Source organism: Urocitellus parryii, chromosome X (genome assembly GCF_045843805.1).
Source record: "Urocitellus parryii isolate mUroPar1 chromosome X, mUroPar1.hap1, whole genome shotgun sequence".
NCBI classification, from domain to species: domain Eukaryota; kingdom Metazoa; phylum Chordata; class Mammalia; order Rodentia; family Sciuridae; genus Urocitellus; species Urocitellus parryii.
Genome location: NC_135547.1, coordinates 70314797 through 70342460, shown reverse-complemented (window position 1 = coordinate 70342460; position 27664 = coordinate 70314797). Strand labels below are relative to the sequence as shown.

At 37.7% G+C, this 27664-nt stretch overlaps 1 protein-coding gene across 2 annotated transcripts; it reads left to right on the top strand.

The window, feature by feature from the left end:
* The first annotated feature begins 1101 nt into the window (after positions 1-1101).
* Positions 1102-27321, top strand: Zc4h2 (zinc finger C4H2-type containing). 2 transcript variants are annotated; one of them, XM_026381872.1, is made up of 5 exons: positions 1102-1255; positions 21777-21948; positions 23477-23649; positions 24619-24781; positions 25881-27321. In XM_026381872.1, exons 1-5 carry the CDS (start codon positions 1203-1205, stop codon positions 25992-25994), a joined length of 675 nt encoding a protein of 224 aa, XP_026237657.1. In that variant the 5' UTR covers positions 1102-1202; the 3' UTR covers positions 25995-27321. The 2 variants fall into 2 exon arrangements, with proteins under 2 accessions (XP_026237657.1, XP_077650009.1); XM_077793883.1 differs by lacking the exon at positions 24619-24781.
* Positions 27322-27664: the final 343 nt, after the last annotated feature.

Below are 27664 nucleotides of genomic sequence, written 5' to 3'. Positions count from 1 at the left end.
AATGCTAAGCATGCACGAGGACCTGAGTTCAATCCCCAGAACCAAAAAAAAAAAAAAAAAAATTCAATATAATTCTGCATTGTTTGGCACAAAATAAGCACTTAATAAATGTGTACTGGATAAATGTGTGCCTATAGGATTAAGTCAGAATTCTTTAGTTTGATATTCAAAGTATTTCACAAACTGTCTCCAGTCTCTCTCTTCTAGTCTCCCACTTCTCTTTCTCACCTTCACACCCCACGTAAGAACCTTATGCTTCAGGCATCCTGAACCACTTGTCCTTTCTTTAAGTGTTGTATCTTGTCCTGGAAAGCCCATTCCTTTCTAGGGTCTGGCAAATTCTTAGTTACCATTTGAGACTTATTTACATCTTCTCTTCACAGTTTACACCAATCTATCCACATATTAGGATACTTTACTGTACTGTAATTAATGGGTTACTTTTCAGTCTCTCCTGATTCTCAAAGGCAAGGACCTGCTTTTATATTTGCCTATCCCAGTGCCTCCCTTCAGTACATTCTTCATTGACTTACAATTGACAGTCTGAGCTCAGTAATCATTGAATGAACTGGCAGCTGCAAGGAAAAACGTCCCTCCCCAACCCCAATATATCCCAGTTTTTGTATCAACCCCTCCTCAGTTACTCCTTTTCCCACCTCTGATCCACTTCCATTTGAATACCAAAGCCACTAGTCTCCTGGCAGCAACTAAAGCACTTGACCTCTAATTCCCCTGCAGGATTTCTCTCCTAGACCAATGCTTGAGTAATTAGCGAGTCCTGGTAACCTTTTGCCAATAGCTAAAGCAAGAGGGTCCCTCGAGGGGGTGTGAATGGGTGTATTTCTCATCTTTCTAGTTGCTTTTGGTAATTTTAACCCCATTCTTCCGCACAGGGTAACCCCATACTCTTGCACTTCTCACAACCTTTGACATAATTATCGGTGACAAACTGATTTAAAGTGCGGCTGCAGGAAGAGAAACAGGCATTAGTCGCTTGGCCTTCTGGGAGTTGTAGTTCTGCAAGCCCCTGGGATGCCTGGCTGGCCCTGGAGCTGCGGACTACAGCTCCCAGCCCTTCTCCAAGCCCCTACCGCACAGACTCAGAGCCCCAAGCCCCGAGGAGGTGGCTACATTGTATCCATTGTATCCCTTGGCTGGTGTATTTGTAGGTTTCTCGGGACGTGAAATTGAGAGTGAAAAGCATGGCAGATGAACAAGAGATCATGTGCAAATTGGAAAGCATTAAAGAGATTAGGTAAGTAGCACGAACAGCATTCCCTGCTCCACCCTCCTTGAGATCCCCCTCTCCCCGCCCCAATCCCTCGCTAAGGGAGAGGGCTTTACCTATGGAAAGTATCTATTGTTGGACTACTTGCAGAGGGGATCTGGAAAGGGGCGCATTCGCCACAGGTAAGGTGAGGTTCGGAGAGCGGGGTCTGGGGATATTTGGAACCAAGAGTAGTAGAAACAGGGAGAGAAAGGAAGGGAGCGCCCTTGCCAGTTGTGACTGAGAAAGCACAGATGGAGACACTAGAGGCTGGTCCCAAGACAGCTTTATTTTTCCTGGGCTGGGGGGTCAAGGTTGGCATTTACAGATGCATTATTTAAAAGTACTTGTTGACTTTAAGGTGTCTTTGGCGTCTTGCTGTTTTGTTGAGATTTTCTTTTCCCTGTCTCCTGTTTAACTTCAGGACCTGGAGCTCAGGAAAGCCTTTGATAGCCGAGTCTACCGCGTCAAAGCTAGTGGTGGCTGCTGGTGGCCAGGGGACTGAGGGTGCAGAGGAATCCTAGCGGGTGGGGACTGGGAGGATGGCGCGCACTGGTTTTCATTTTACTTAGTTGCCACTTTCTTTCTATCCCGCCTCAGTTGGGGGATGGGAGCTATGGGATTGAGGATGGGGTCACCACACTGAGATGACGACAGCAGCTCTGAGAAGCTAGAGGAGAAGGGTGGGTGGCAAAGTGGGAGTTGCGAAAGTCCACCATCCCAGTTACTCCTGGAGCAGCTTTGTCAAGGCGATGATGTTGTCCTTGCTGGGAACATAACTGTGCCTGGTGGGCTGACTGTGTGGGCCAGCATTATGCTTTCTTTTGTCTTCCCTGCACTGCCTTAGCCCCTACTTTGACTCCCACTCTCTGAGGGTGACTTAAGTTGGGTTGTCTCCGTGTCTCTGTGGCGTGTTTTTCAGTGAAAATGGGTGGAGGATGTTAAGTGAGTCTCTTTAAGAAATACGACCATGAGATTTAACCCTGGGAGTGCCTAGTGAGATCTGTACATCCTTCTTCCTCTGAAGAAGTTGCATCTCTCCTTCTGCAGGGGAGGGGAAGGAAGAAAATTATTATTTATTGAGATCCTGATGTGCCATACACTCTGACCTACTTTCATTCATTTCTGCAAATCCTCTGATCTTTGTACTCCTCCTTTAGAGCTGGAAAATGGAGGCTCAGAAAATTTGAATATCCCAGAGCCACACAGCTTGAAAATGCCACATTTTGGTTTGTGATATTGGGAATTGAACCCAGATCTTCACATATCCTAAGGCAAGCACTCTACTACAGAACTATATCCCCAGCCCTTTTTATACTTTGAGACAGGGTATTGCTTAGTTGTCCAGGCTGGCCTCAAACTTGGGATCCTTCCTTCCGCACCATGCTCCTTGAAAATGCCATATTTTGACAGGAACTCAAGTCTGCCTACAGAGAGGCCCTGTTTTGCCTGCTATCTCCCACAGAAGGACTGGAAAGGTGGAGGGAATTTATTTTTCTACAAAAGCATCAGTTGGTAGGGAGGGAGAGTCATTGTTGCAGGAGAGTGCTAACTGTCATAACAATACAGCTAATAAGATGTCTGGGCTTGGAAATGGAAAACCAAGTTGTCTACTCTCACTGGGCTTTAAAAGAAGACTATCTCATCCCCAGAGAAGGACCATACCACAACAAGGACTTTCATCCCCAATGAAAACAGACCACACCCAAGGGAGAACACCTAGGGAGCCATGATTTCTACCCTCAAGTGCTATCTAGGAGGTTTTCCTCTAACCAGTTGGGATGGGATCAACAGAGATTTAGAGAGAAGGCTGAACTCCTGCCACTAACCAGCATTAACAAAGATGATTCACCCTGGAAGTCAAAAGAGACCTAATGGAGAAACTGAACTTCTGTTGAACTTCCATGAAGGAGATATCAGAGGAAGCCTGCTGAGACAAAAGATGTAAGTAAGACCCATATTGTCCAACTTTTAATGAAAACCCACTTACCATACCAACATAGCAACTTGAATGAGAATATTTATGTATTTATTTTGGGAGGGGTGCCAGGGATGGAACTCAGGGGCACCTGACCTCTGAGCCACATCCCCAGTCCTATTTTGTATTTTATTTAGAGACAGAGTCTCACTGAGTTGCTTAGGGCCTCGCTTTTGCTGAGGCTGGCTTTGAACTCATGATCCTCCTACCTCAGCCTCCTGAGCCACTGAGATTACAGGTGTACACCACTGCTCCTTGCTGAAAAGGATTTTAAAATATAGATCATAAAAAATGTTGCAATGTACAACTACAACATACTTGAAATAAATGATAAAAAAGAAAATTACAACAAATATGTAGAAAGTCTCAACAACAAGAAAATAAAATAAAGAAGCAGCAAAAGAATATTAGAATTGAAAAATATAACAAGGCTCTAAAAACTCAATGGGTGATCTCCATAGCAAGGTGGAGAAGAGAGGAAATATATTAGCTTAAACATGAAACAATAGAAGTGTCTGCAAGACTATCACAGAAACTTTAACATTGATACCAACAGATTCCTAGTAGGAAAGGAGAAAAGAAACAGGATTGGTAAAGAACTTGAAGAAAAATGGCTAAAATTTCCAAAATTGTGTGAAATGACTCACAAATTCACAAAGGGGATTAAACACAAATAGAATCAACAAAAAGAAATTCATTAAGATGTGCTGTAACCAACCTTCTGAAAAAGAAGAAAAAGGAAAAACTCTTGAAGGGAAGTCAGTCTTAAGAGAACCAATACCTTACCTATACCTACAAGAAAAAAAATAGAATGACAGATTTCTAATCAGAAACTGATAAGATCCTAGCAGCAAGTGGCATATTTTTCAAGTGTTGAAGAAAAAGAAATGTTAACCCAGAACTTTATGACCAGTGATAATATTTTTTGAATGAAGGCATAATCAAGACATTCTCAGATGAAGGACAATTGGGGGAATTTATCAGCAGATCTATCCTGAAAATGGACAAAAGTTTGCAAAACAGAAAAAAGAAGGAGCCAAGGAAGGAAGAACAAATACTGTAAGCAAAAACATAGGTAAATATGGCATAATTCCCTTTTTCTTTTCAAATTTCTTAATAATTTTTATGATTGAAGGGTAATTAAAAATTATCTACTGGAATTTCATGTATGTAGATGAAATATGTATGACATTTATAAATGGGTGCATGAAAAGAAAGAAAAAGGAGAAAAGCTTTCTGTACTTAACTAAGGCTGATGAAATGATGATGTCAGAAGATGGTGATAAATTTTGTGTATATAATGTAGTACTGAGATCATAACACTAAAAACCTATATAAAAAGATGAAAATAAAAACATTAAAAATAAATCTTTGGGGCTGGGGATGTGGCTCAAGCAGTAGCGCCCTCGCCTGGCATGTGCGGGGCACTGGGTTCGATCCTCAGCACCACATAAAAATAAAATTAAAAAAGATGTTTTGTCCACCGAAAACTAAAAAATAAATATTAAAAAATTTTCTCTCTCTCTCTCTCTCTCTCTCTCTCTCTTTCTCTCTCTCTCTCTTTTAAAAAAATAAATCTTAATGGGATTCTGAAAAAAGTGTAATTTACTGAAGGAAGGCAGAAGAAAGAAAACTGAGAAACAAAGAAGAGAGAAAACAAACAATAGAAAAATAAAAAGGCGGATTTAGTTTAACATCTCAATAATTATGGTAAATAAAAATAATGTAAATAGACAAATTAAAGTGGAGATTGGCAGAGAGGATTTAAGAAAAACATAATTAATTTTATGATGTCATTTAACCAACTCACTTAAAAAATAACGATATAAGTAGCTGAGATTAAAAGTATGGGAAAAGATACCATGAAAGAATTAATCAAAAGAAAGCAAAAGTGGCTTACTTATTATCAAAGAAAACAGATACCAGAGTAAAAAAAAAAATCCCAGAGAGAGGTAGGGACGCTGCATAATGAAAAAGGGTTAATCAACCAAGGAGATATGATTCCAAAAATTATATGTTTCAAAAATGACTTAAAATAAATTGTTTTGACAATTTTACATTAATATACAGCATTTAAATCCCTTGGTTTATGAATTTAGAATGCAGAAAGTATTACAAATATACACTTGATGTCCATAGACAAACACATATGAGAGGCAGAAGGAAACAGCAAAGGAAGCAGCCAGAAAGAACTAGGAAAAGGAACAAACATTTGCTGAGAATGTACTATTTTAAAAGCTCTTTTAAAAGCTCATTTAATCTTCATCCTTCCCAATGGAAATCTGTGCTGAGAATTATTATTCCAATTTTATACACAAGGAACTGAGATTTACAAGAAGTTAGGCAACCAATCTATGGTGACACAGCTATGGAAAAAAGGGTATCCTACTCACATGGCACACATTTTAATGACATTTAATACTCTTACGAATGCTGTAATCTGATTACTCATGGCTCATGGTTCTTCAACTGCTCTAAATTATAATTACCATTATCCCAGATTTCTTAATTTATAAGCAAAGCAGCCTGTTTCTGTTAAAAATGGAATATTCTTGGGGCTGAAGCAGTGATAATGATGGCATCACCACCTAAGGAATTCAAGCTCAGAGCCTTTCCACACACAGAGACCCAGAAACATACCCAGAACTCAAACACACCAATGGTAGAATTTGCATTGGGAACAGCCTCAGGAATGGATTCTTTCATCTAAGCCCATTCCCTGCTCCTGCTCTGACCATGTGCCAAGCCTAGCACAATCCTACTCCAACACTATTCTTCAGACCTCAGGCCTTCTCCATCTATTCCTTGGGCTTTTAAGTGGTAAGGAAGCAGCATGTGGATACATGGAAAAGGAAAAACAAGAATTGAAGAAACAGAAGGTGGATTAAAAGAGGGAAAATTCCCATTGTTCACAGTGTCTTTTTGAAAATACAGGCCATTGCACATGGTTAGCTTTAAATCAAATTAAGTCAGTTGCTTATTGTATTATTGAACTTTAGTTTTAAAAATAAGATGGAGATTATCAACATAAGAGTTGGTGGGCATATGATGGGAAAGATTTTGTTACAGTTTTGTGTGTGTGTTTGTGTGTGAGGTAATGATGTGAACTTCATTTCTCACTTAGGTCATTTCTTAGTCTTTATCTGTTGGACAAACATTTGTCCATCAACTTTACCATGGCACTCAAGACTCTGCCCCACAAATCACATCTAGATTCGTCATTTCCACTTATATGCTACTAATCCTTTCCTTCACTCTGTCCTTTAGCCATGGAGAAGTTCCTAATTCATAACTTCCATTCCTCCTCTTCCTGTGTAGATGCCTCATTCCACATTCTAAATCTGTAAATCCTACTCATATTTCTGTAAATCCTACTCACATTTCAAGAAATTCCCAGAAGAAATGCCACTTCTCTCAAACTTTCTCAAAGTCCCCAGAGCAAATGAATCAGGCTCCCCCAGCCCTGCATGCTCTATGGGAATATTTATTCTAGCACTCACATCAACCCGTCTTACTTTACAGTTTTGTCATGTGTCTCAATCCTTTCCACCCTTCCTTCCTCCCTTTGTCCTTTCCTCCCTTCTGTCCTCCTTTTTCCTCCTCAGCCAGCACTCTGGCAGGCTCAGCAGGCTCCTCTGAGGGTGGGCTTCAGAAGTGACACTGGGGCTGTGCCTAGTCAGGAGCAAGGCACAGGACAGCTGGGAGCTCTGGGACTTGGGGATGGGTAAGTTAAGCCAAACAATGCTGACCTCAGCAGAAAGCATGGAAAGGAGTGAGCATTGGTGTTGAGCTGTATAAAATCTTCAAGCGGACTACATTATGAAACCTGTTTTCCCACAGCAGCGGTTTTCTCAGATGAGCAAATAAATATTAACTGAAAGAACACTTGTTCCTTAAGCAATGATCTCACATTCCTGGAGGCAGCAGGATAGGCTGACTCTTTATTCACACAGTGGCATTTACAGAGCACTTATCCTGGGCCAACACAGGGCTATGCTATTCTGTGGAGTTTTGCCACTTTGGATGAATAGCACCTGATCTGAACGATCCTCCAAAAAAATTCAACAGATCTGAGCTATCCCTAGTTCCAGACTCATATATTCCACTGCCCAGTTAACCTAGCACACTGCATGTGACACTGGTATCTCCAACAGAATTCTCAGCTCCAGACCAATCATTAGCACAGTGGGATCAAACTTGATCATGATTCAAGTTATACCTGGAGGGCCTTTAAATTATAGATTACTGGGCCCCATCCCCAGGGTCTCTGGTTCAGCAACTCTGGGGTGGGGCCTGAGAATTCACATTTCTAATAAGATCCTAGGCAATGCTACTGGTGCTGCTGCAGCAACCATCCTTGGAAACCACTGCATTCATAAGGCCTGGTGAGTTGTACCTCCACAATATAATCTGGATCTGTCCACTTCTCCCCATGGCCTTTACTCATCAGTATACACAGGAAACTCTCCATCCCCTTCCACTAGCCAGTGTCTATTCACTGATCATTCCTTATCAAATGCTGTAAGTCCCAGCTCTGCTGTCCTGCTTTTTGAGTGAGCATTGGTGCTGAGTCACCTATGAAGCTGGGTCATAGGTGAGCCTGCCAAGGTTGTCCCAGGAATGATGATCCATATCCCTAGCCCCTCTTCTTTCCTCCTCTATGATAGCCAGCAAGGAGTCATTGGGAAGAAAATAACCAGGAGAATGTTTTTGTCTTGGCCAGTGCTTGGAGAGGCAGTGGCCCAGGAGAAGCTCAGGAATCCCATTTCAAGGTTCAACACAGTTCCATGATGTGTCCTATTTCACCCTAAAATGTGTGGCTGAACTAGCATAAGAATTCACCCTGTTGGCTTGTTTTCATTGACTTTAAATCCATCATATGATGAAAATCCTAGGTGTGATGGAATGTGATCAGGCTCACAACACTGTGTCTTTTACTTCTTAAATTTTTAGTCTTAGGTAAGTCAATTTATTCCTTTCAATCTCAAATCCTTAATCTGTACAAATGAAGTTGACCATACTGCTTGTATTGGTATGATGAGAATTAAATTTCTTAGCCTATAAAGTGCCAGCACAGTTGCTAGAACATATTAGGCTCCACATATATAATAGGCATTATTATTAAGTGTTTTTATTAAATTATCTAGCCTTTCTGAAGACTAGATTCCTTTTCAGTTCCTAGCACTAATGGCTTCTTAATAAATTCTAACAAAATAAATGAAATCTTCCCAAACATTTACTTCTCCCATTCAGACCTACTTGTCTTCCTTCTCTGCAGCTATTGATGTTGTAATCAGTTCTCTATTTTTACCATCTATTTGTTCTCACTTATTATCATTCCAAATGTAATTAATTGTTCCTGTCCACTTATGGCCAAAACAATGTGATAAGTGATATGGAGGTTCAAAAGAGAAAGATGGCATGCTGCCATTCTTTAAGTTTCTTTTGTATATAATTATCTTCATTTCAAATTGCAGAGGACCCAGAGGATGGTGGCTGTGTAGCTTTTGATAGTTCCTTTCCCATTTGTGGACTTTGTTCATTATCTCTAGTATGAAGAGGATTTATTTAATTTGTTTCTTTGAAATAATGTTGTGAGGAGCCCCATAGGTTCCAGGGAGATTCATCTTAGACCACTCTGGTAGAATCAGGTGAGGGTGAACTTAAAGTGAGTATAATGACTCTGGGGTCCCATTTCTACTTCCTCCATAATAGTTTTGATTTGTATGTACTATTTATATATTTGTCCTCAATTATTTATTTGAAGCAAGGGGTCTTCTCATCATGAATGCACAGGAACCAGAACAGTGCTTGCTTTATACAGTGTTTGTCTGCTTGAGTGATGAAAGTTGTAAAGGAATTGAAACTAGTATTTGTGTGTATCTAAGGAGAAGATGGCATGAAGGTCTCTCTGTAAATCTGAGAATCACAACACTTTGATTCAGATTTAATCATTGCTCAAACTGCCCAGTTGCTTGTCAGAGTAGGGAAGTTTGAGCATAAAATACTATGTTGAAAGAGCATAGGAAATGCAAAGAACCTCAAGGGAAAAATTCTCTTTGTTTCTTTTTTCTTTACATTCTCTCTGTGTTTCTTTTTCTTTCTCTCTTTTTCCTTTTTCTTCTTTCTGTTCCTTGTGTGTATCTCCTTCAGCAGATTTTAGAATTTGTTTGTTTCTTCTATACATGCCTTTTGAACAAATCACTTATTTCCTGAAAAACATGAACAGAACAGAAAGAGATTAGATTTTGTGTTCATAAGGAGTTGTGGGTTTAACTTTGCATGCAGGACAAAGCCACTGTGGGTATTTATTGAGTCATAATTTACAAATCACAGAAACTATCTATTTTAAATATCCAATTTAATGATTTTTTAGTAAATGTATAGAACTGAGAAGTCATTCCTAAAATACAGTTTTAGAACATTTCTATCAGTGCTAACTGAGCTCTTTTTGCCTGTGGTTATGGTTCAGTGTTAGAGCACTGGCCTAGCATGTCTGAGACTCTGAGTTCTATCCCCAGTACTACAAACAAGGTAGCAAGGAAAGAGACCTCTTTTGTCTAGCTTCTGAACCCCAGGAAACAAGTAATGTATTCATGTATATATGGGTTTGTCTTTTGTGAACATTGCAGAGCTAAGTTTCACAAATGTGATCATTTGCTCCTCCCTTCAATCACATAAAATATATAGTTTTTGAGATTTATCCACATTACAGCACATATCAGTAAACTTTTCCTTTTTATTTAGTGACTATAATCTCAATGCATGAATATACTATATTCTGGTTGTTTACTTACCAGTTGATGAACATTTATTTCCACCTTTTTTGGCCTTTATGAATAATGTTACTGTGAACATATGTATACAAACCTCTTGTGGAAACAAGTTTTCATTTCTCCTATTTATATTTCCAGGAGTAAAATTTCTGTTTCATATGACAATTGCATCTATAACTTTTTAATATTCATTTTCATTTTTTTGGTTCTTTTTAATTATACATGACAGTTGAGTCCATTTTGATATAATTATATAATCATGGAATATATCTTTCTTATTCTAATTTGTACCCCTAGTACCTCTCCTTCCCCTTCTCTTTTCTTAACCCCTGTTCCCTTCTTTCTGTCTATCTTTCTGCCATTTACTCATAGTTATTTTTATTTATTTTTTAAATGATTTCCTGTGGATATACATGATGGTGATATTCACTGTGGTGTATTCATATATGTACATATATGAATATCAGATTCATTCCATTGTCTTTCCTTTTCTTATCCTCCCTCCTTTCTCTTCATTCTCCTTTTTAATATTCCTAAAAAGGTCTTTTCCAAACTGATTGTACCAACTTTCATCTCCAAAAGCAGTATATAAGGTTTCCAGTTACTCTGTATTCTCAACAATATGTTTTATTATGTCTAATGAAGACATTATAGCAGGGCTTGGTAATCCTAGCTACCTGGAAGGCTGAGGCAGGAGCATTTCAAGTTTGAGGCCAGGCTCACCAACTCAGTAGTTTCCTAAGCAAGTGAGAAAGAACCTCTGTCAGAAAATAAATAAATAAATAAATGGCTAGGGTTGTTTTTCAGTGGTTCAGGTCCCTGAGTGCAATTCCTAGTACAAGAAAAAATTAAGAAGAAGGAGGAGGAGGAGGGGTTGGGGAGGGAGAGGGAGAGGGAGGGAAGAAGGAGGAGGAGGGGGAGGGGGAGAAGGAGAAGGGGGAGGAGAAGGAGGAAGAAGGAGGAAGAGGAGGCATTATAGCCATTCTAAATTTCTAATGATATGAAGTAGTATCTCATTGTAGTTTTTTGTTTTGTTTTTTTTTTTTTTTTTGTCAATGGACATTTATTTTATTTGTTTATATGTGGTGCAGAGAATTGAACCCAGTGCCTCACACATGTCAGGCAAGTACTCTACCACTGGGCCACAACCCCAGCCTCATTGTAGTTTTAACTTGCCTTTTTCTAATGACTCATTTTTTTTTTTTAGTTTCTCTTTATGGGTTTATTGCCACTTCTCAGGAGAATTGTGTATATTAAAAACTTTTGCCCATTTTTCAGTAGAATTATTTGTTTACTGATTGTGAGTTTTGAGTATTTTTTATATTTTATGGATACAGGTCCCTCATCAGTCATTTGCTTTGGAAAGATATTCTCCGAAACCTTGACTTGACTTTTCATTTGCTTAACAGTGTCTTTTGAATTGTTGAAGGTTTTAATGTTAGAAAATGAATCTAATTCTTTAATATTTCACCTTTGAATTATTATGTGCCATATAAAATGGTTCTTTGCCTAACCCTTAGTCACATTTTCCCCTATGTTTTCTTCTTGAAAATTCCCCACTAAGATTGGTCTCTCTCTCTCTCTCTCTCTCTCTCTCTCTCTCTCTCTCTCTCTCTCTGTATGTGTGTGTGTGAATGCACACACACTTTGAAGTGCTTTGAAGTATTTTTTTCATAAACATGTTCAGTTGTTTCAGGACCATTTGTTCAAAAGACTATCCCTTTCTCTACAGAATTGCCTTTGTACTGTTGTCAAAAATCAGTCATCTACATATATGTGGGGTTATTTCTGAATTATTTGTATTCTCCATCGATCTACTTGTCAGTCTTTCTTGCCAATACTTAGCTGTTTTGATTACTGTTCCTTAAGAATGATTCCTGAATTCAGATAGTAAATATTTTCCAACTTTGTTATAATTTTTAAGTGTTAATTTTGGTTATTTTAGGCCCTTTGTATTACTGTATGAATTTTAGAATCTACTTATCAACTTCTGTAGAAAATATACTGTGATTTTAATAGGATTTCATCGTATCTATATAATAATATGTTGAATTTTGTCAGTGTGAAACCAAATAGGGTCCCATTTCTATTCCAGCATCTAATCCAAGTTACCACATTACATTTTTGTGAATCCATTTTTATATCTTTTTTGGCTTATTGTATTTTAGTTGTTGCTTTATGTTTTATAGTATGTGTACTTATCCTAGTTTACCTGAAACTGAGCTTATTCTACTGTAAATTCAGTGTAAGAAACTCAGCAACAGGGCTGGGATTGTGGCTCAGCGGTAGAGCGCTTCCCTAGCAGGGGCGGGACCAGGGTTCGATCCTCAGCACCACATAAAGATAAAGGCACTGTGTTGTGTCCATCTCCACCTAAAAAATAAACATTTTTTTTAAAAAGAAACTCAACAACATTAAAACGTATTTTTCCCATTCTGAAATCATGCAGATTGTTGCACTTTCTTGTTTAAACACTTAATTGTCATTTTTTGCAGTTTTATCATATTTTCTCTGAAGTAACCATTTTCACTGTTCTTTGTTCTTTTGAATAAATAACATTTTCCCCTCTGCTATAATTTTGCTTCTGCTTGAAGGACTTCCTTTAACATTTCTTCAAGTCCAGATTTGCTGATGATGTAGCATTTTAGCCTTTCTGCATCTGAAAGGTTCTCATTTTACCATTGCTTTTCAAATTTATTTTCACTGGAAAAAATAATTTTATATTGTCAGGGACTGTGTAAATAGAAATGATACTGGGAAAAAAATTGGTATCCATATGTAGATGAATGAAACTAGATCCCTATCTCTCACCCTGCACAAAAGCCAACTCAGTGGATCAGAAAACTTAAGAATTAGACCAGAAACCTTGCACTGCTAGAAGAAAGGAGGTTCAACACACCAACATATTGGTGCAGGTACAAACTTCCTTAACAAGACTCCTAAAGCACAAGAAATAAAATCTAGTATCAACCAGTGGACTGCATCAAATTAAAAAGTTTCTGCACATAAAAGTAAACAATTAAGCACATAAAAAGAGAGCCTGCAGAATGGGAGAAAATCTTTTCCAGCTGCTCTTCAATAGGGGGTTAATATCCAGAATATATAAAGAACTTACAAACTTAACACCAAAAGAACAAATAACCTAATTAATAAATAAGCAAGAAACTGAAAAGACACTTCTCAAAAGAAGAAACACAAATGAGCAACACATATATAAAAAAGTGTTCAACATCCCTAGCAATCAGGGAAATGTAAATCAGTTTTGAGATGTTTCCAGTAAGAATGGTACTTATCAATAATACAAATAATAATAGATGCTGTCAAGGATGCAGAGAAAAGGTACACTTGTACATTGTTGGTACGACTGCAAATTAGTACAACCACTTTGGAAAGCATTATGGAGATTCCTCAAAAGACTAGGAATGAAACCACCATGTGAGCTAGCTCTCCAACTCCTATTTATCCAAAAGAAGTAAAATAAGCCTGTGATACACTCACATTGGTATTTATAGCAGTGTAACTCATAATAGCCAAGTTATGGGAACAAACTAGGTGCCATTCAAAAGATGAATGGATAAATAAAATGTGATTTTATACACAATGGAGATATATTCAGCCATAAAGAAAAAATGAATTATGGCATTTGCAGGTAAATGGATGGAACTGGAGAATATCATGCTAAGTAAAATAAGCCAAACTCAGTCAAGGGTTGAATGTTTATTCTCATGTAGAAGCTAGACCAAAATAAGGGAGAAAAAGAGGGTGTGGGAATCTATGAAAATAGAAGGGAAATGAGTATAGCAGAGGAAAGGGATTGAAGGGGAAGCAGAGGGGATGGAAAGAGAGGATCTTTGGAATGAATTTGAGCAAACTATGCTATATACATATATGAATATCTCACAGTGAATTTCACATTTATGTATGTCTATAAAGAACTAATTTTTAAAAAGTATAAATGAGTAGAAGAAAGTCCAGTACAGTAGAAGGGGGAGAGGGGAGGGAAGTAGGAAGTAGTAGGGACTGAAGTGGAGCAGATTATATTCTATGCATGTGTGATATGTCAGAATGAACCCCATTATTATGTATAACTATAATGTACCATTGTCATGTTGCTTCAATCATTCTTTTTTCCTCTGTATTTGATATGCTTTTTTTTCTTCTTCTGGCTTATTTTAAGTCTTATTCTTTGTCACTGGTTTAAGTGATTTGATTGTTATATAAGTTTGTGTAGTTTTTTAAATGTTTCCCATGCTTGCCACTTATTGATCTTTGGTGGGGGGGGGCACCTCATATCCAAACCATCAAAGAACTAAAGGAAGAATTAGATATACAATTATAGTTGGAGTCTTCTACACACCTCTATCAACATTTGATAGAACTGCCAGAAACCAGCGATAATATGGAACTCTAAATCACCATCAACCAACAGGATCTAATTGACATTTGTAGAACACTTCACTTAACCACAATAGAATGCATATTCTTTTTAAATGCCCATATACAATACACCACAATAGATCATAGCTTGGGATATAAAACCTAACAAACTTAATAGAATTGAAATATAGGATGTTCTCTGACATTAATGAAATCAAACTAGAATCCAATAAATCATAGAAAAATACCAGGAAAGTTGACATGCATTTGGATTCTAAGCCACATACATCGAAATAATTTACATTACAAAGACAAAGACTCAGGAAAAATAAAAAACACTTTGAACTGAGTGAAACTGAAAATACATCAAAATTTGTGGGATACAGCAAAAACATTAGGGAAAGGGAAGTTTGTAATACTAAATGCTTACATGTATGAAATATGAGATGTCAAGAGCTTTGTAATGTTGTGAACAACCAATAAAAAAAAAGAACAGAGGAAATTCCTTAAATTGATAATCTAAGCTCCCACCTCTGCAGACTGAAAAAGAAGAGAAAAATAAGACCAAGGCAAGCAGAAAAAAGTGCATAAAGAATCAAAATCAATGAAATTGAAAACAGAAAAATAAAAGAAATCAATGAAACAAAATCTGAAAAATCCAAAAACCTGTTGCAACACTAACAAAGAAAAAAGAAGATATAAATTTTTGATATCAAGAATGAAGCAGAGGGTTATCCGTACAGATCCCACAGACAACAAATGATAACAACTATGAACAGCTGTGTATATGTAAATTGCATAACATATATAATTTGAATCAATTCTTAAAAACACAAACTATCACTATTAACCTCCCATGAAATACAGGCATACCTTACTGATATTGTGGTTTCAGTTCCAGACCATTATAATAAAACAAATCTCAAGATAGAGTCACAAATATTTTGGTTTCCGAGTGAATATAAAAATGACATTTACTCTATAATGTAGTCTATCAAGTATACAATAATACTGTGTCTACAGAAACAATGTATGTGACTTAGTTAAAATTACTTTATTAGTAAAAATACTAATTATAATCCAAGCCTTCATTGAATAGTAATCTCTGCTGGTTACCTCAGTGCTAATGGTTGCTAACTTTTCAGGATGGTGGTTGCTGAAGGTTGGGATGGCGGAGGTAATTTCTTAAAATAAGACAGCAATGAAGTTTGCCAAACTGTTTGATTCTTATACTCATGAAACACTTCTGTGTAGTATGTGATGCTCTTTCATAGCATTTTGCCAGCACTAGAACTTCTTTCAAAATTGGAGTCTATCCTTTCAATCCATGTTGCCATGTTGCTGCTTTATCAAAAAGTTTATGTAATATTCTAAATCTTTTCTTGCTATTTTAGTAAGGTTCAAGGTATCTTCACCAGCCATAAATTCTATCACAAGAAATTACTTTTTTTTTGCTCATTCATAAAAAGCAATTCCTTATCTAGTTAATTTTTATCATGGGATTGTATCAATTTTAGCCATATCTTCAGGTTCCATTTCTAATTGTAATTATCTTGCTATTTAACTACATCTGCACTTACTTCATTCATTGAAGCCTTGAACTCCTCAAAATCATCTATGAGGGTTGGTATTAATTTTTTCCAAACTCCTGTTAATGTTAATACTTTGCCCTCCTTCCATGAATCCTGAATATTCTTAATGACATCTAGAATGGTGAATCTTTCCCAGCAGATTTTTAATTTATTTAGCTAATATCTATCAGAGGAATCACTATCAATGGCAGCTATGGCCTTTTGAAATGTATTTTTTAAATAACTTTTTTTTAATGTAGTGCTTTGGATTGAACCCAGTGCCTCAAACATGCTAGGCAAGTGCTCTGCCACCAAGCCACAGCCCTGGCCCTTGAAATGTATTTCTTATATAGTGAGACATAAATGTTGAAATTACTCCTTGATTTATAGAATGCACAATGGATGCTGCATTATCAGGCATGAAAACAACATTAATTTCCTTGTACATCTCTATCAGGCTCTTGGGTAAAAAGTTGCCTTGTCCTTAAGCAATAACATTTTGAAATATTTTTTTCTGAACAATAGTTCTCAATAATAAGCTTACAATAGTAATATTGTTGTAAACAGACATACTGTAATCCAGTCTTTGCTATTCATTTATAGAGCACAGGAAGAAAAAAAAATGTAATATAATTCTTAAGGGACCTAGGATATGTGTAATATTAAACAAGTATTGATTTTCACTTAGAGTCACTAGCTGCATTAGTCCATAGCAAGAGTTAAACTGTTCTTTGAAATGGACATTGACTTCCCTCTAGCTATCAAGTTTTAAAAGGTGTTTTCTTTTTAAGTAAAGTCTATTTCATTTACACGGAAATATGGCCCCTTTTATCAGTTTTCTTTAATCTCATGAATTACTTGTGTAGCTTCTACATTGACACTTGATTATTTGTCTCACACTGTTTTTATGGAAATGACTTCTTTCTTTAAACCTCATGAACCCACTTCTGCTAGATTCATATTTTTCTTCTGCAACTTCTTATCTTTCTCAGATAAGAAGTTTCTTCAGAGAACTGAAAACAGTTAGAAATTTGCTTTGAATTAGGCTTTGACTTAAGGAAATGTCGTGATTGGTTCAATTGGCTAACCATACCACTAAAATTTTCTCCATATCATCAGGAAGGCAGTTTTACCTTTTTTGTTTATCAGTTATGTGGTCCACTGGAGTAGCAGTTGAAATATCCTTCAAAAACTTCTTTTGTATTTTCAACTTGGCTAACCATTTGTCACAGAGGCCTAACATTGTCCTATCTTGGTTTAATCATTTCTAGCTTTGTATTTAAAAGTTAGAGATATTTGACACTTCCTTTCACTTGATCATTTAGAAGGCCTTGTAGGATCATAGATATATTAATTGGCCAAATTTCAGTATTGTTATAGCTCAGGGAATAGGAAGAGAGAGATGGGAAAATAACTGGTTGGTGGAGCAATCAGAAATATACAACATTTATTGATTAAGTTTGCCATCTTTTATTTCTGTAGTTTGTGGCACCCCAAAACAATTACAATGATTACTGGTCACAAATCACCATAAAACATATAATAATAATAAAAACCTTTGAAATGCTGCAAAAAATATGAAAATGTGACACAGAGACATTCAGAAGTGAGCATATGCTATTTTAAAAACTTATGCCAATAAGCTTGCTTGATGCAGGGTTCCCAAAAACCTTCAAACCTTCAATTTGTTTTAAAAATGTAATTTCTGTGAAGCACAATAAAATTAAATAATAATTTGAATAACCCTATGTAACTATTTAGGAAATTCAATATGTAATTTAACAACTCTCAAAAATGGAATCTCTGGGTCCAGATGGTTTCACTGGAGAATCCTTCCAAACATTTTAAAAAGAATTAACACCAATGTTTCACAGTCTCTTCCAGAAATTAGCAGTGTAAAGAAAACTTTCCATTTCATCTTCTGAAGTTCTTATTACCCTGATATCAACTCCAGGCAAAAACAGTATAAGAAAAGAAAGTTACAGTTTCATATCCATAATGAATATAGATGCAAATATATTTATCAAAATATTAGTAAATATAATTAACAATGTATAGAAAGAATTTTACATTGTTAAAAACTTGGGTTTATTCTAGAGATGCAAAACCAGTTATTTATTCAAAAATCAGTGTCACTTATGGTACTAGGGTTAAAGAAGGAAATTTGCATTATCATGTCAATTGATGAAATTAAAACACTCAAGCCAGCACAATTCACAATAGCTAAACTGTGACACCAACCTAGATGCCCTTTAATAGTTGCATGGATTTTTAAAAAAAAGTGGTATATATACACAATGGAATATTACTCAGCAATAAAAGAGAATAAAATCATGGCATTTGCATGTAAATGGATGGAGTTAGAGAAGATAATGCTAAGTGAAGTTAGCCAATCCCCCAAAACCAAATGCTGAATGTTTTCTTTGATATAAGGAGTCTGATTCATAGTGGGGTAGGGAGAGGGAGTGTGGGAGGAATAAATGAACTCTAGATAGGGCAGAGGGGTTAGAGGGAAAGGAAGGGGGCAGGGGGTTAGAAATGATGGTGGAACGTGATGATGATTATTATCCAAAGTACATGTATGAAGACACGAATTGGTGTGAATATATTTTGTATACAACCAGAAAAAAAAAGTCATTTGATAGGACTTTCAACATTAAATCAAGGAAAATTAAAAAAAAAAAAACATGAGAATTCTGCTCATATTTATGATAAAATATTTTGGAGAACTAGGAATGGAGGGGAACTTCTTCAACTTAATGAGTTTTAGAATTTGACATTATTGACTTCAACAAACATCTACCCACATTTGTTGCCATCTTAATTGAATTAGTTATAAATTAGGAAGGCTTGGCTTGGCTCCATAAAATATCTTTGTATTGACATTATAAGGTTGCTTATGCTAATGATTGCTATTTTGGTCTTAGTAATTAGTAATATAGCTAAATAATCATACTGGTACATGTACCTACATTCATGTGCAAGTGTGTACACACACATACACACAAACACACTCTATGCGCTGTAAGGTCTTTATAACAAATTCCAAATCACTGTGGTGAAGAAGATAACCATGGCAGAAGAGTTGGGCAGAATGGGGAGACAAGGGTATTAGCATTTATTGCCTGCCTACTGTGTGCTACATAATGTATTTGGGAAATTTACATGTGTTAGCTCATGTAATCCTCTCCACATAATCTGTAATGTAGGTGTTATTAGTGAGGAAGTCAAGGCTGAGAGAAGCAAGGTATGAATGATTAGATAATGTCACTTTGCTGCTGTTTAAAATTCTAAGATCCCTCTACCTCTGAGGAACAAAGGCCTAATTCATCCCAGTTTCTAAGCTGTGTTTTGACCTGTGCCATTCTCCACAGTTTCATCTAGGTCCCTCTTCTTTTTGCAGTACATAATCATGCCATACTGGTCTTTGTTTAGTATTTTTTTTTAATGTGTCATATTTTTCTGCTCTAGGGCTACTACTGTTCATGCCATTCTCTCTGTCTGGATTACTCTCCACTGTGTCAGCCTGTACTCCATTCTTCAGGACTTAGTTTAGATATCACATCCTTGGGTTCTCAGGGAATCTTTTCCTGACTGCATCCTTGACTCTACAGTATCCCTCAGACTGTGTTAGTCCTCTTTGTTGTGTTCTTCTATTACATTGTTCATCTCTTCCCTGTTATTCTTCATATGGTTTTACATATAACCATATGTTCAGGGTTGATTTTCCTCATTAGATGAAGCTCCTGGTTCATATATTGTTCTGTTCTGTGCTCAATTCCTAGCAACTAGTACAGTGCCTGTCATATGATAGGCATTCAATAAATATTTGGTTAATGAATATACACATAAACTTTCTAGTGTTGGTACATAGTAAGTATGCTAGATACTTAAGCTTTAATCATAGTTGTTGTTAATGTCCAATAGCAAATAGCTTGTCAAAGGCAGAACAGGTATTTATACCCAGATTTGAGTCTCCTTTCACAATATGACTCTGCCTGCAGAAATAGGTTATTGGCCCAACACTGTCTTTATTGCCTATATGAATTCGGGTAAGAAATGATACAAGTCTGAATATCAGTTTTCCATCTATAAAAATGGGGTAGGAGTAAGCAAAATTAGATAGGAGAGGATCTAAATAAATAAATGATTAACCAATACAAATCAGTAACAATCTTCTGCAAGACAGTTGAGCAGTTATACCAAAAACCCTTGGTATGTTTATGCACTTCAGCCTGGTACCCTCAGTCAAAGTCAGTGTGTAGAAGTGAGTTGTATGTAGATTTTGATGTCAGAGAGCCCTACATTCAAATTCCAACACACAATTTAGTAACTGTGTGGTCCTAGACAAGTTACTATTCTGAACCTCAATTTTCTTCTCTACAAATGGGATAATATTCCTTTCTAAAGTAAAAACAAAATAATAACACAAAAAGAAAAAAATGGAGCATAGAAAGAAAAACTACCATTATTCTATGTACCTAACACTATTCTTTGTGTGGTTCTGTGTACTTGAGGGGCACTTGTTGAAGGAGACAAGAGACTCAGGCAGTGCTGAAAAAGGAGAAAGGGACTGCAGACAGAAGCTGGCTGACATCAGAGGCCTGAGGCCAGGGCATGGTGCTGGAGTATCCATGAGATACTCTGGAACAGAGGTGAAAGCCAGCTATTGAGGCAGAAGAGATGCCAAATATGTGTAAATGGCTAATGGCTAGGCAGGTCCTGAGAACCAGGGAATAGGAGGCCAGTGGGAGGATAACAACATGGCTTATTTGGTCCTCCTTTCAAAATGTGAAGCCCTCTCATGTAAGCAGGCTTCAAATGATTTGAAAGGCCCTTGAAACTACATCTTTCCAGTTTCTTTTCTTGTTTAATCATGTGAAAATTTATTTTGAAATTGTAACCTTAGGGTAGTGTGATGACTACCATATTCCAATTTTGCTGATAGGCCAGAAAACACATCTCAATGTATTAACTTTTTGCTTGTTTGAATTACTTCCTTAGGATAAACTTCCAGGTATGGGATTGAGCCAGAGGGTATACAATTGAGATTTAGCAACCATAACCAGATTTTGGGTTTTTCTTTCCTTGTCTTTCTCTTTTCTTTTCTTTCTTTTTTTTTTTTTTTTTAGAGAGAAGTGACCCACAATGATTCTCTTCTAAAATTGATGGGTGTGCTGTGATGTTTGAGAGACATTAGTCATATGTGATTGTTTAAATAGTTCAGTTCATTGAAATTTTTAAAAAAATACAGAACTCGGTTGCTCAGTTACACTAGCCACATTTCAAGTATTCAACAGCCATGTGTGCATAGGGCTACCATATTGGAAACTACAGATACAAAACATTTCCATCACTGCAGAAAGTTTATTGGAAAAGTTGTTGTCCTCCCACTGTTGTCCGTCTCTATGGTTTCTCAAGAGGTCACTGTTAGCATCTTGGGTGGGAGTTTTGTGGTGTGGGATTTTCCTGTGCATTGAGAAGTTATTTAGCATTTCTGGCCCATATCCCCTAAATAACAGTACTGTTCTCTCTTGAATCTAGCTAATATCCAAAACCTGACTCATGTGTGCAAGTACCCCAAGGGAACAAACTAACCATGTTTGAAACCCACTGAGCTTTTATTTTGAAAGAAAGCATATCCTGCATTGGGGGTGGGGTGGCTTGCGGTTGGTTCTTCATGGAGAGAGGGACATTTGGAAAGATGACTTAGAAAGAAAGCCCTGCCTCAGGACCTAACTCTGTCCTCCATCTCCATTTTCCTTCCTTCTTTTGATGGCCTATTTAATGCTTTGGGGGGATTTCAGAAACAAGACCCTGCAGATGGAAAAGATCAAGGCCCGTCTGAAGGCTGAGTTTGAGGCACTTGAATCAGAGGAGAGGCACCTGAAAGAATATAAGCAGGAGATGGACCTCCTGTTACAGGAGAAGATGGCTCATGTGGAGGAACTCAGACTGATCCATGCTGACATCAATGTGGTATGTGGTTGGCTGCCTGGAGCCTACATCTGGGCCCATTAAGGAAGAGGTATTAGTGATTATTGTGGCCTCTTTTTAGATATGGCTGTGGCCACTCTGGGGGAACAATCATCAGGCTATGATGAGGTGGAAGAATCCATGATTTTTGAGATGAGTACAGGGTTTGTTATTGACTGACTCTGTTACTGGACAAGTCTCATCTCTCTGTCTCAATTTTTCTCTGCACTATGGGAAGAACTCCATAATCTCTAAAGGCTCTTTCAGCTCTGATGTGCTCTTGTTTTGGGAGTCTTAAGAGTTAATACCTATACTTTTTAAAAAGTACAGTAGTCACCTGCCTCTGGAGTACAGCTCCAGGTGCTCCAAAGCTTCCAACCAGACCAAATAAATAAAGTTTGCCTGCCTACTAAGGTGGGGCTCCCTCATTAGAGTGTCTTCCCTGGAGACTCTTTGGAAATTGGAAAGTTAACTACTAAAGTGATACGCTTCTCTCTCTTTTGAAATTATTCATGCAGAATTAGGGATGGTGTACTGATGATTCCTTCACTAGGAAGAAAGTTGGAGGTACTGATCTATAAGGTCCTTTGCAATTCTTAGAGCCTATGACAATAATTACTTTTTAAAAGTTGACATTTGAAGGAGCTAAATTTCTGCTTTTTGGAAACACATTTATGTAGCAATACTTATTTCCTCCTGCTGTCAAGCCTTAGATCTTAAAAGAAATATAAATGAGGTAGGCACTTGGAATTTTCTATGTCAAAGATCACAGGATTCTGGATCTAATGAGGAATTGACAGTTTTTCTGCCAGCTAATCAAGGATACAGAGCCAGTGAAATGAATAAGATATTTTCCTGAGACGGTCTGCAAATCTAGAACAGTGGATCTCAGTCTTGAGCATCAGAGTCACCTGGAGGGCCTGTTAAAACACATATTGTTGAACTCTACCCCATAGTTTCTAGCTCCATATATTTATGTTGCAGCCTGAGAATTTGCATTCATGAGTTTCTGAATTATACTAATGCTAATGATCTGGCAACAATATTTTTTGAAAACCATTGATCTAGAGACTTTTCTAGAGAAAGATCATTGGTCTTAGAGACAGAAGCCCCGAAATTTTATGTATACTTTGTCTTAAGAAGTATTTCCCTAAGAGAAGTCCATTCTTCTCTCTAAGGCTCAGTTCTCTGACCTGCAAAATGGTGGTAAGGTGAACTAAAATAGATTCTAAAGCCATCCAGCTCTGAAATGATATGTTTGAGCAATAACTATCATTTATTGAGCCTTTGTTCTTCTAGCCCCTGTGTTGAGTGCTTTGTATGAATTTGACCATTGAATCTTCACCAAGATTACATGACATGTTCACTATTAAACTATCATCATCATAGAGATGAAGAAACTGAGGCTTGACCATTCATTGTAGAAAGTATGTGACTGGCTCTAGAGTCTGTGCTAGTATCCACTCAGTTTTAAAGTGTCTGTGAGAATTTGGTCTTTTTTTCTCTGTGCCTATCCTGTTCTGCTTTGCAGATGGAAAACACTATCAAACAATCTGAGAATGACCTAAACAAGCTGCTAGAGTCTACCCGGCGCCTGCATGATGAATATAAGCCACTGAAGGAGCATGTGGATGCCCTACGCATGACTCTGGGCCTGCAGAGGCTCCCTGACTTGTGTGAAGAGGAGGAGAAGCTCTCCTTGGAGTAAGCTGCCTGCCCTTGTCCCTATAACATAGCACATAAGAACATACACACTCACATAGGCACAAAAATCTGGCCTGAAAGTCAGGATACTGAGCTTGGGTTTGTCAGTAGCCGATTCATTTTATGATTTTGAACAAGTCTCTGTGGTGGGCTCTTACACCTGAAGAAGGATGATTAGACTAGAATTACTAGATTACTTTTAAAATTGTTTATGTGATTTTGACAATACAGGACTTTTCTTTTTTTAATATTTAATTTTTTTAGTTGTAGATGTTCACAGATACCTTTATTTTATTAATTTATTTTTGTGTGGTGCTGAGGATCGAACCTAGGGCCTCACACGTGCTAGGCAAGCAGCTCTACCACTGAGCCACAACCCCAGCCTGACAATACAGGACTTTTCTGTGACTCTTAAGGGGTTACTTTCTAAGTCAGGGTTTAGAAGGGGTGTTCATAAATCTTTGAAAACACAAAAGGCTTAATTTTCTTGGTCCAGGGACTAGCTTGGGGACTTCATCTCAAAATCTAAGATTTGGAGAAGTAGGCTTGCCTTAAAGGGAGACAGAGTTCAGCCCAGTCAAAGGAAGCATAAACGTAGAGCAGATTGTCTGTGGAAGTTGTGAGCTTCCTATTCTTACAAGTCCATACACATAGACCTGGGGACACTTAATAAGAATACTGAAAATAATCATGGGATGGAGAATAGAAGTAAATGTTCTTTAATGACCTTGCTATCCCTGAGATTTCTTTATCATCTGAGTCTGTCAGAGCCAAGTAGCAGAAGGGTTACCATTCCTAACAGACAATAAGCCTGGTACCCAGGGAAAATACCTTTGTGCAAAGGAAGGTACAGGAACTTTCTAGAGTAAGCCACAGTCCAACTCTTGGTTCGGTGCCATGGAGTATTTAGGAGGGGCAAGGTTCTCCTTGCTTTCAGAATGATCCAGCCAATGTTTCTCATCTCCAAAGTTACTTTGAGAAGCAGAAAGCAGAATGGCAGACAGAGCCTCAGGAGCCCCCCATCCCTGAGTCCCTAGCCGCTGCAGCTGCTGCTGCCCAACAACTTCAAGTGGCTAGGAAGCAGGACACTCGGCAGACGGCTACCTTCAGGCAACAGCCTCCACCTATGAAGGTGAGTGAGCTAGAGAGGGGCTTTGGAGGATGCAAAATATCTTCCTATGGAAGGACATGGAATGCTGAGTCTGGAACTTTGGTCTAATTTATTTTGGGTCTTTCTTAAGCAGCCTTTGCTTGGCACACACACAAAGAGTTGTTCTGTTGGCCCTACTGGTTTGTTGTTCCTCATCTCAGAGGGAACAGAATGCAGGGAGGTTTTCAGGCTTTTGCTGAAGTACAACTTTCTAAATTTAGAAGTATAACTTTTACACAAATATATAGTGAGCATGTGTCATTAAATGTGGGAGCCAACAGAATTACAAAACAGCTTCCAAGAGCATTTGAGAAACATATATTTATATAATCAACAAAAGAAAGGGATGCTGACATAAATTTGCCAAGTTAGATACAGAACTGGTTCATGTTCTACAGGGAAATAAATCTGTGATCTTTATGGTTACCTTTTCTTTTGAAAAGACTAATTTGCATCTCTATTGGGCAAAAACCATTTGCAGTTTATCAGGGTAACATCTCAGAATCTGATCAACAGTAAACAATCAACCAAAGAAACATTTTCCTAGAGTAGAGGCCAGCAAACTATAGCCTATGGTCCAAATCTGAACTGCTACCTGCTTTTTTAAATGATTTATGGGCACACATTTTTTTTATGTATTGTCTATAGTTTCTTTAATGTAAAACAGTTGAGTTTTTGTTTTAACTGAGACCATATAATGAAAAAAGTCTAAAATATTTAATGATCTGGCCTTTACCGAAAATTTTTGCTAAATCCTAATCTAGGAAATTAAATAATCCTTGAACGGACCTGTTAACAGTGTTCTAGTATAATGCTGAATGAACATGTAGTCCTCATTTTGCATCATTTCCACATTTTGCAGACATTTTTTCAGCATCCCTTTTAATCTGATCACTCTAATCCTTCACTCTCATCTTCTATTGTCTCTAAGAACACTGATCTCTACTTGGATCTTAATGATTACTATTATCTTCTGATGGGAAATCATGATTGCTTTCTGGGCCTCTGGGTATTAGAAGTCTGAGCCAAAGCCTAGAAAAATCTGACCACTAATTTTCTTTGTCCTGTGCTCCCTCACCAGGCCTGCTTGTCATGTCATCAGCAAATTCACCGGAATGCACCTATATGCCCTCTGTGCAAAGCCAAGAGTCGGTCCCGAAACCCCAAAAAGCCTAAGCGGAAGCAGGATGAATGAAGAGGGGGGAAACATGTGAAGCTGTGCTGATCATAACCCCTCCCTTTGGCCAGAGTGATAGATGTCCTGATGTGAAAACACCTTTCCCCACCCCCACTGTCTCCTATTTAATGTGACAGAAGCACAACCCCTCTCTCACTTTACTCATTTCTTTTTGCTCTTGGCATTTCTGGTTTAGGAAGAGATGTGGTTCAGGTGCTAATGACTGTGTCTCATGATCCCTTCTCTCCCACCCACATTTACACTGCTGCCCTTATTTGGAGCTAAGGGGAGGCTAGGAGCCCAGATGTAATTCTCTGTCTCATGTGCCTGAGGCCTGGAATCTGAGGAGATGTAGGTTCTGAGGGCTGGGGTAGGCCTGTATTTTGTTTCAGGAAAATGCTCCAGTCTTTCTCTTCCCTGTACTTTTTTGCCTTAGGTTTTGAAGGGACAACAGTCTTCTTGCTGGGCTTCCTAACAGGCTATATGCATATATCCTACCCTCATCCTTAAGGCCTAGAGGTAGATTGGACAAGCCTTCGTTTATATATTCATTTGTGAGGCCTAGCTGTTATTCTATAGCTCGTCCCACTCACTTATATATACTAAATGTCTCAGGTACCAGGCCATGTCTGGGTATCCTGAGATCTATGGGTCTTTCCTCCATACCTCCAGTCTTTGAAAATCAGTAGACGTTTGCCACAGTGAATTTAGGGAGCCATACCTACTCTATAAGTCTTACTTAACTCACTGCTTAAAACCCTGGGGCTGAGGCCTCTGCTATAGAGGCTGCCTTAGGCTGAGGAACCCCAGGTTGACATTTAGATTGGCTTCTGTTCAAAACTATTACTCTGGCACCAGTTTGATGGTGTTTCATTGAGAGGAGAGGAGTGGATTTAGATTCAATTGAGTGTCAATCACTTTACACATGCACATTGGTAGGGCTTCCCTTCCATTCATCTCTCCCTCTCCTGGATCTGTCCACTTCCATAAAGCAGCCTCAGCTCAGGACAGCTTCTAGCCACCCTTTTCCTATGGACTGTATGGGTGGTCTTTCTTCCTAAAAGAAATGGCACTGAGCTCCCAAGCCCCAACAGCTCTTCTCTCCACCAAAGCTATGTCTCCTTGTTAAGTCACTCTTGGATTTAATGAAGGCAACTGGGGGCTGGCTAACTGAAAAAAGTTTTAGCCTCGGGTCTCAGTCCCTGGCTATGGAGGGGGAATATTTTTCCTTCTTTCTTTAACTGTAGTTTTCTTGCCACAGTGTATGTGTTAATATAAAACTTTCCTCTGCTCTTTGAAAGTAAGAGTGTTGTCGTACAAATTCTTTTAAATAAACATTCATTCATTGGAGTAAAGGTTGACTGAGTGCCTACTGTGTGCTGGATAATACAGAAGATGTAATACCATTTATACTTCTAGGTAGCTCTATGCTTTTATTCACTCCAGCTTACAATAAGAAAACCAGACATCACGGCACAATAATTTATCCAATTATTATAACAACTTCCATTTATTTAGCACCTACTCTATGCCAAGTATTTTATACAAACTGTTGTATTTAATTTTCAAAACAACTTTATAAGCTAAGTATTCTTTAGGTATATATATACACACACACACACACACATATGTATATATATATTATTTATATACATAGATATGTATATACATACATATATATATTAGTT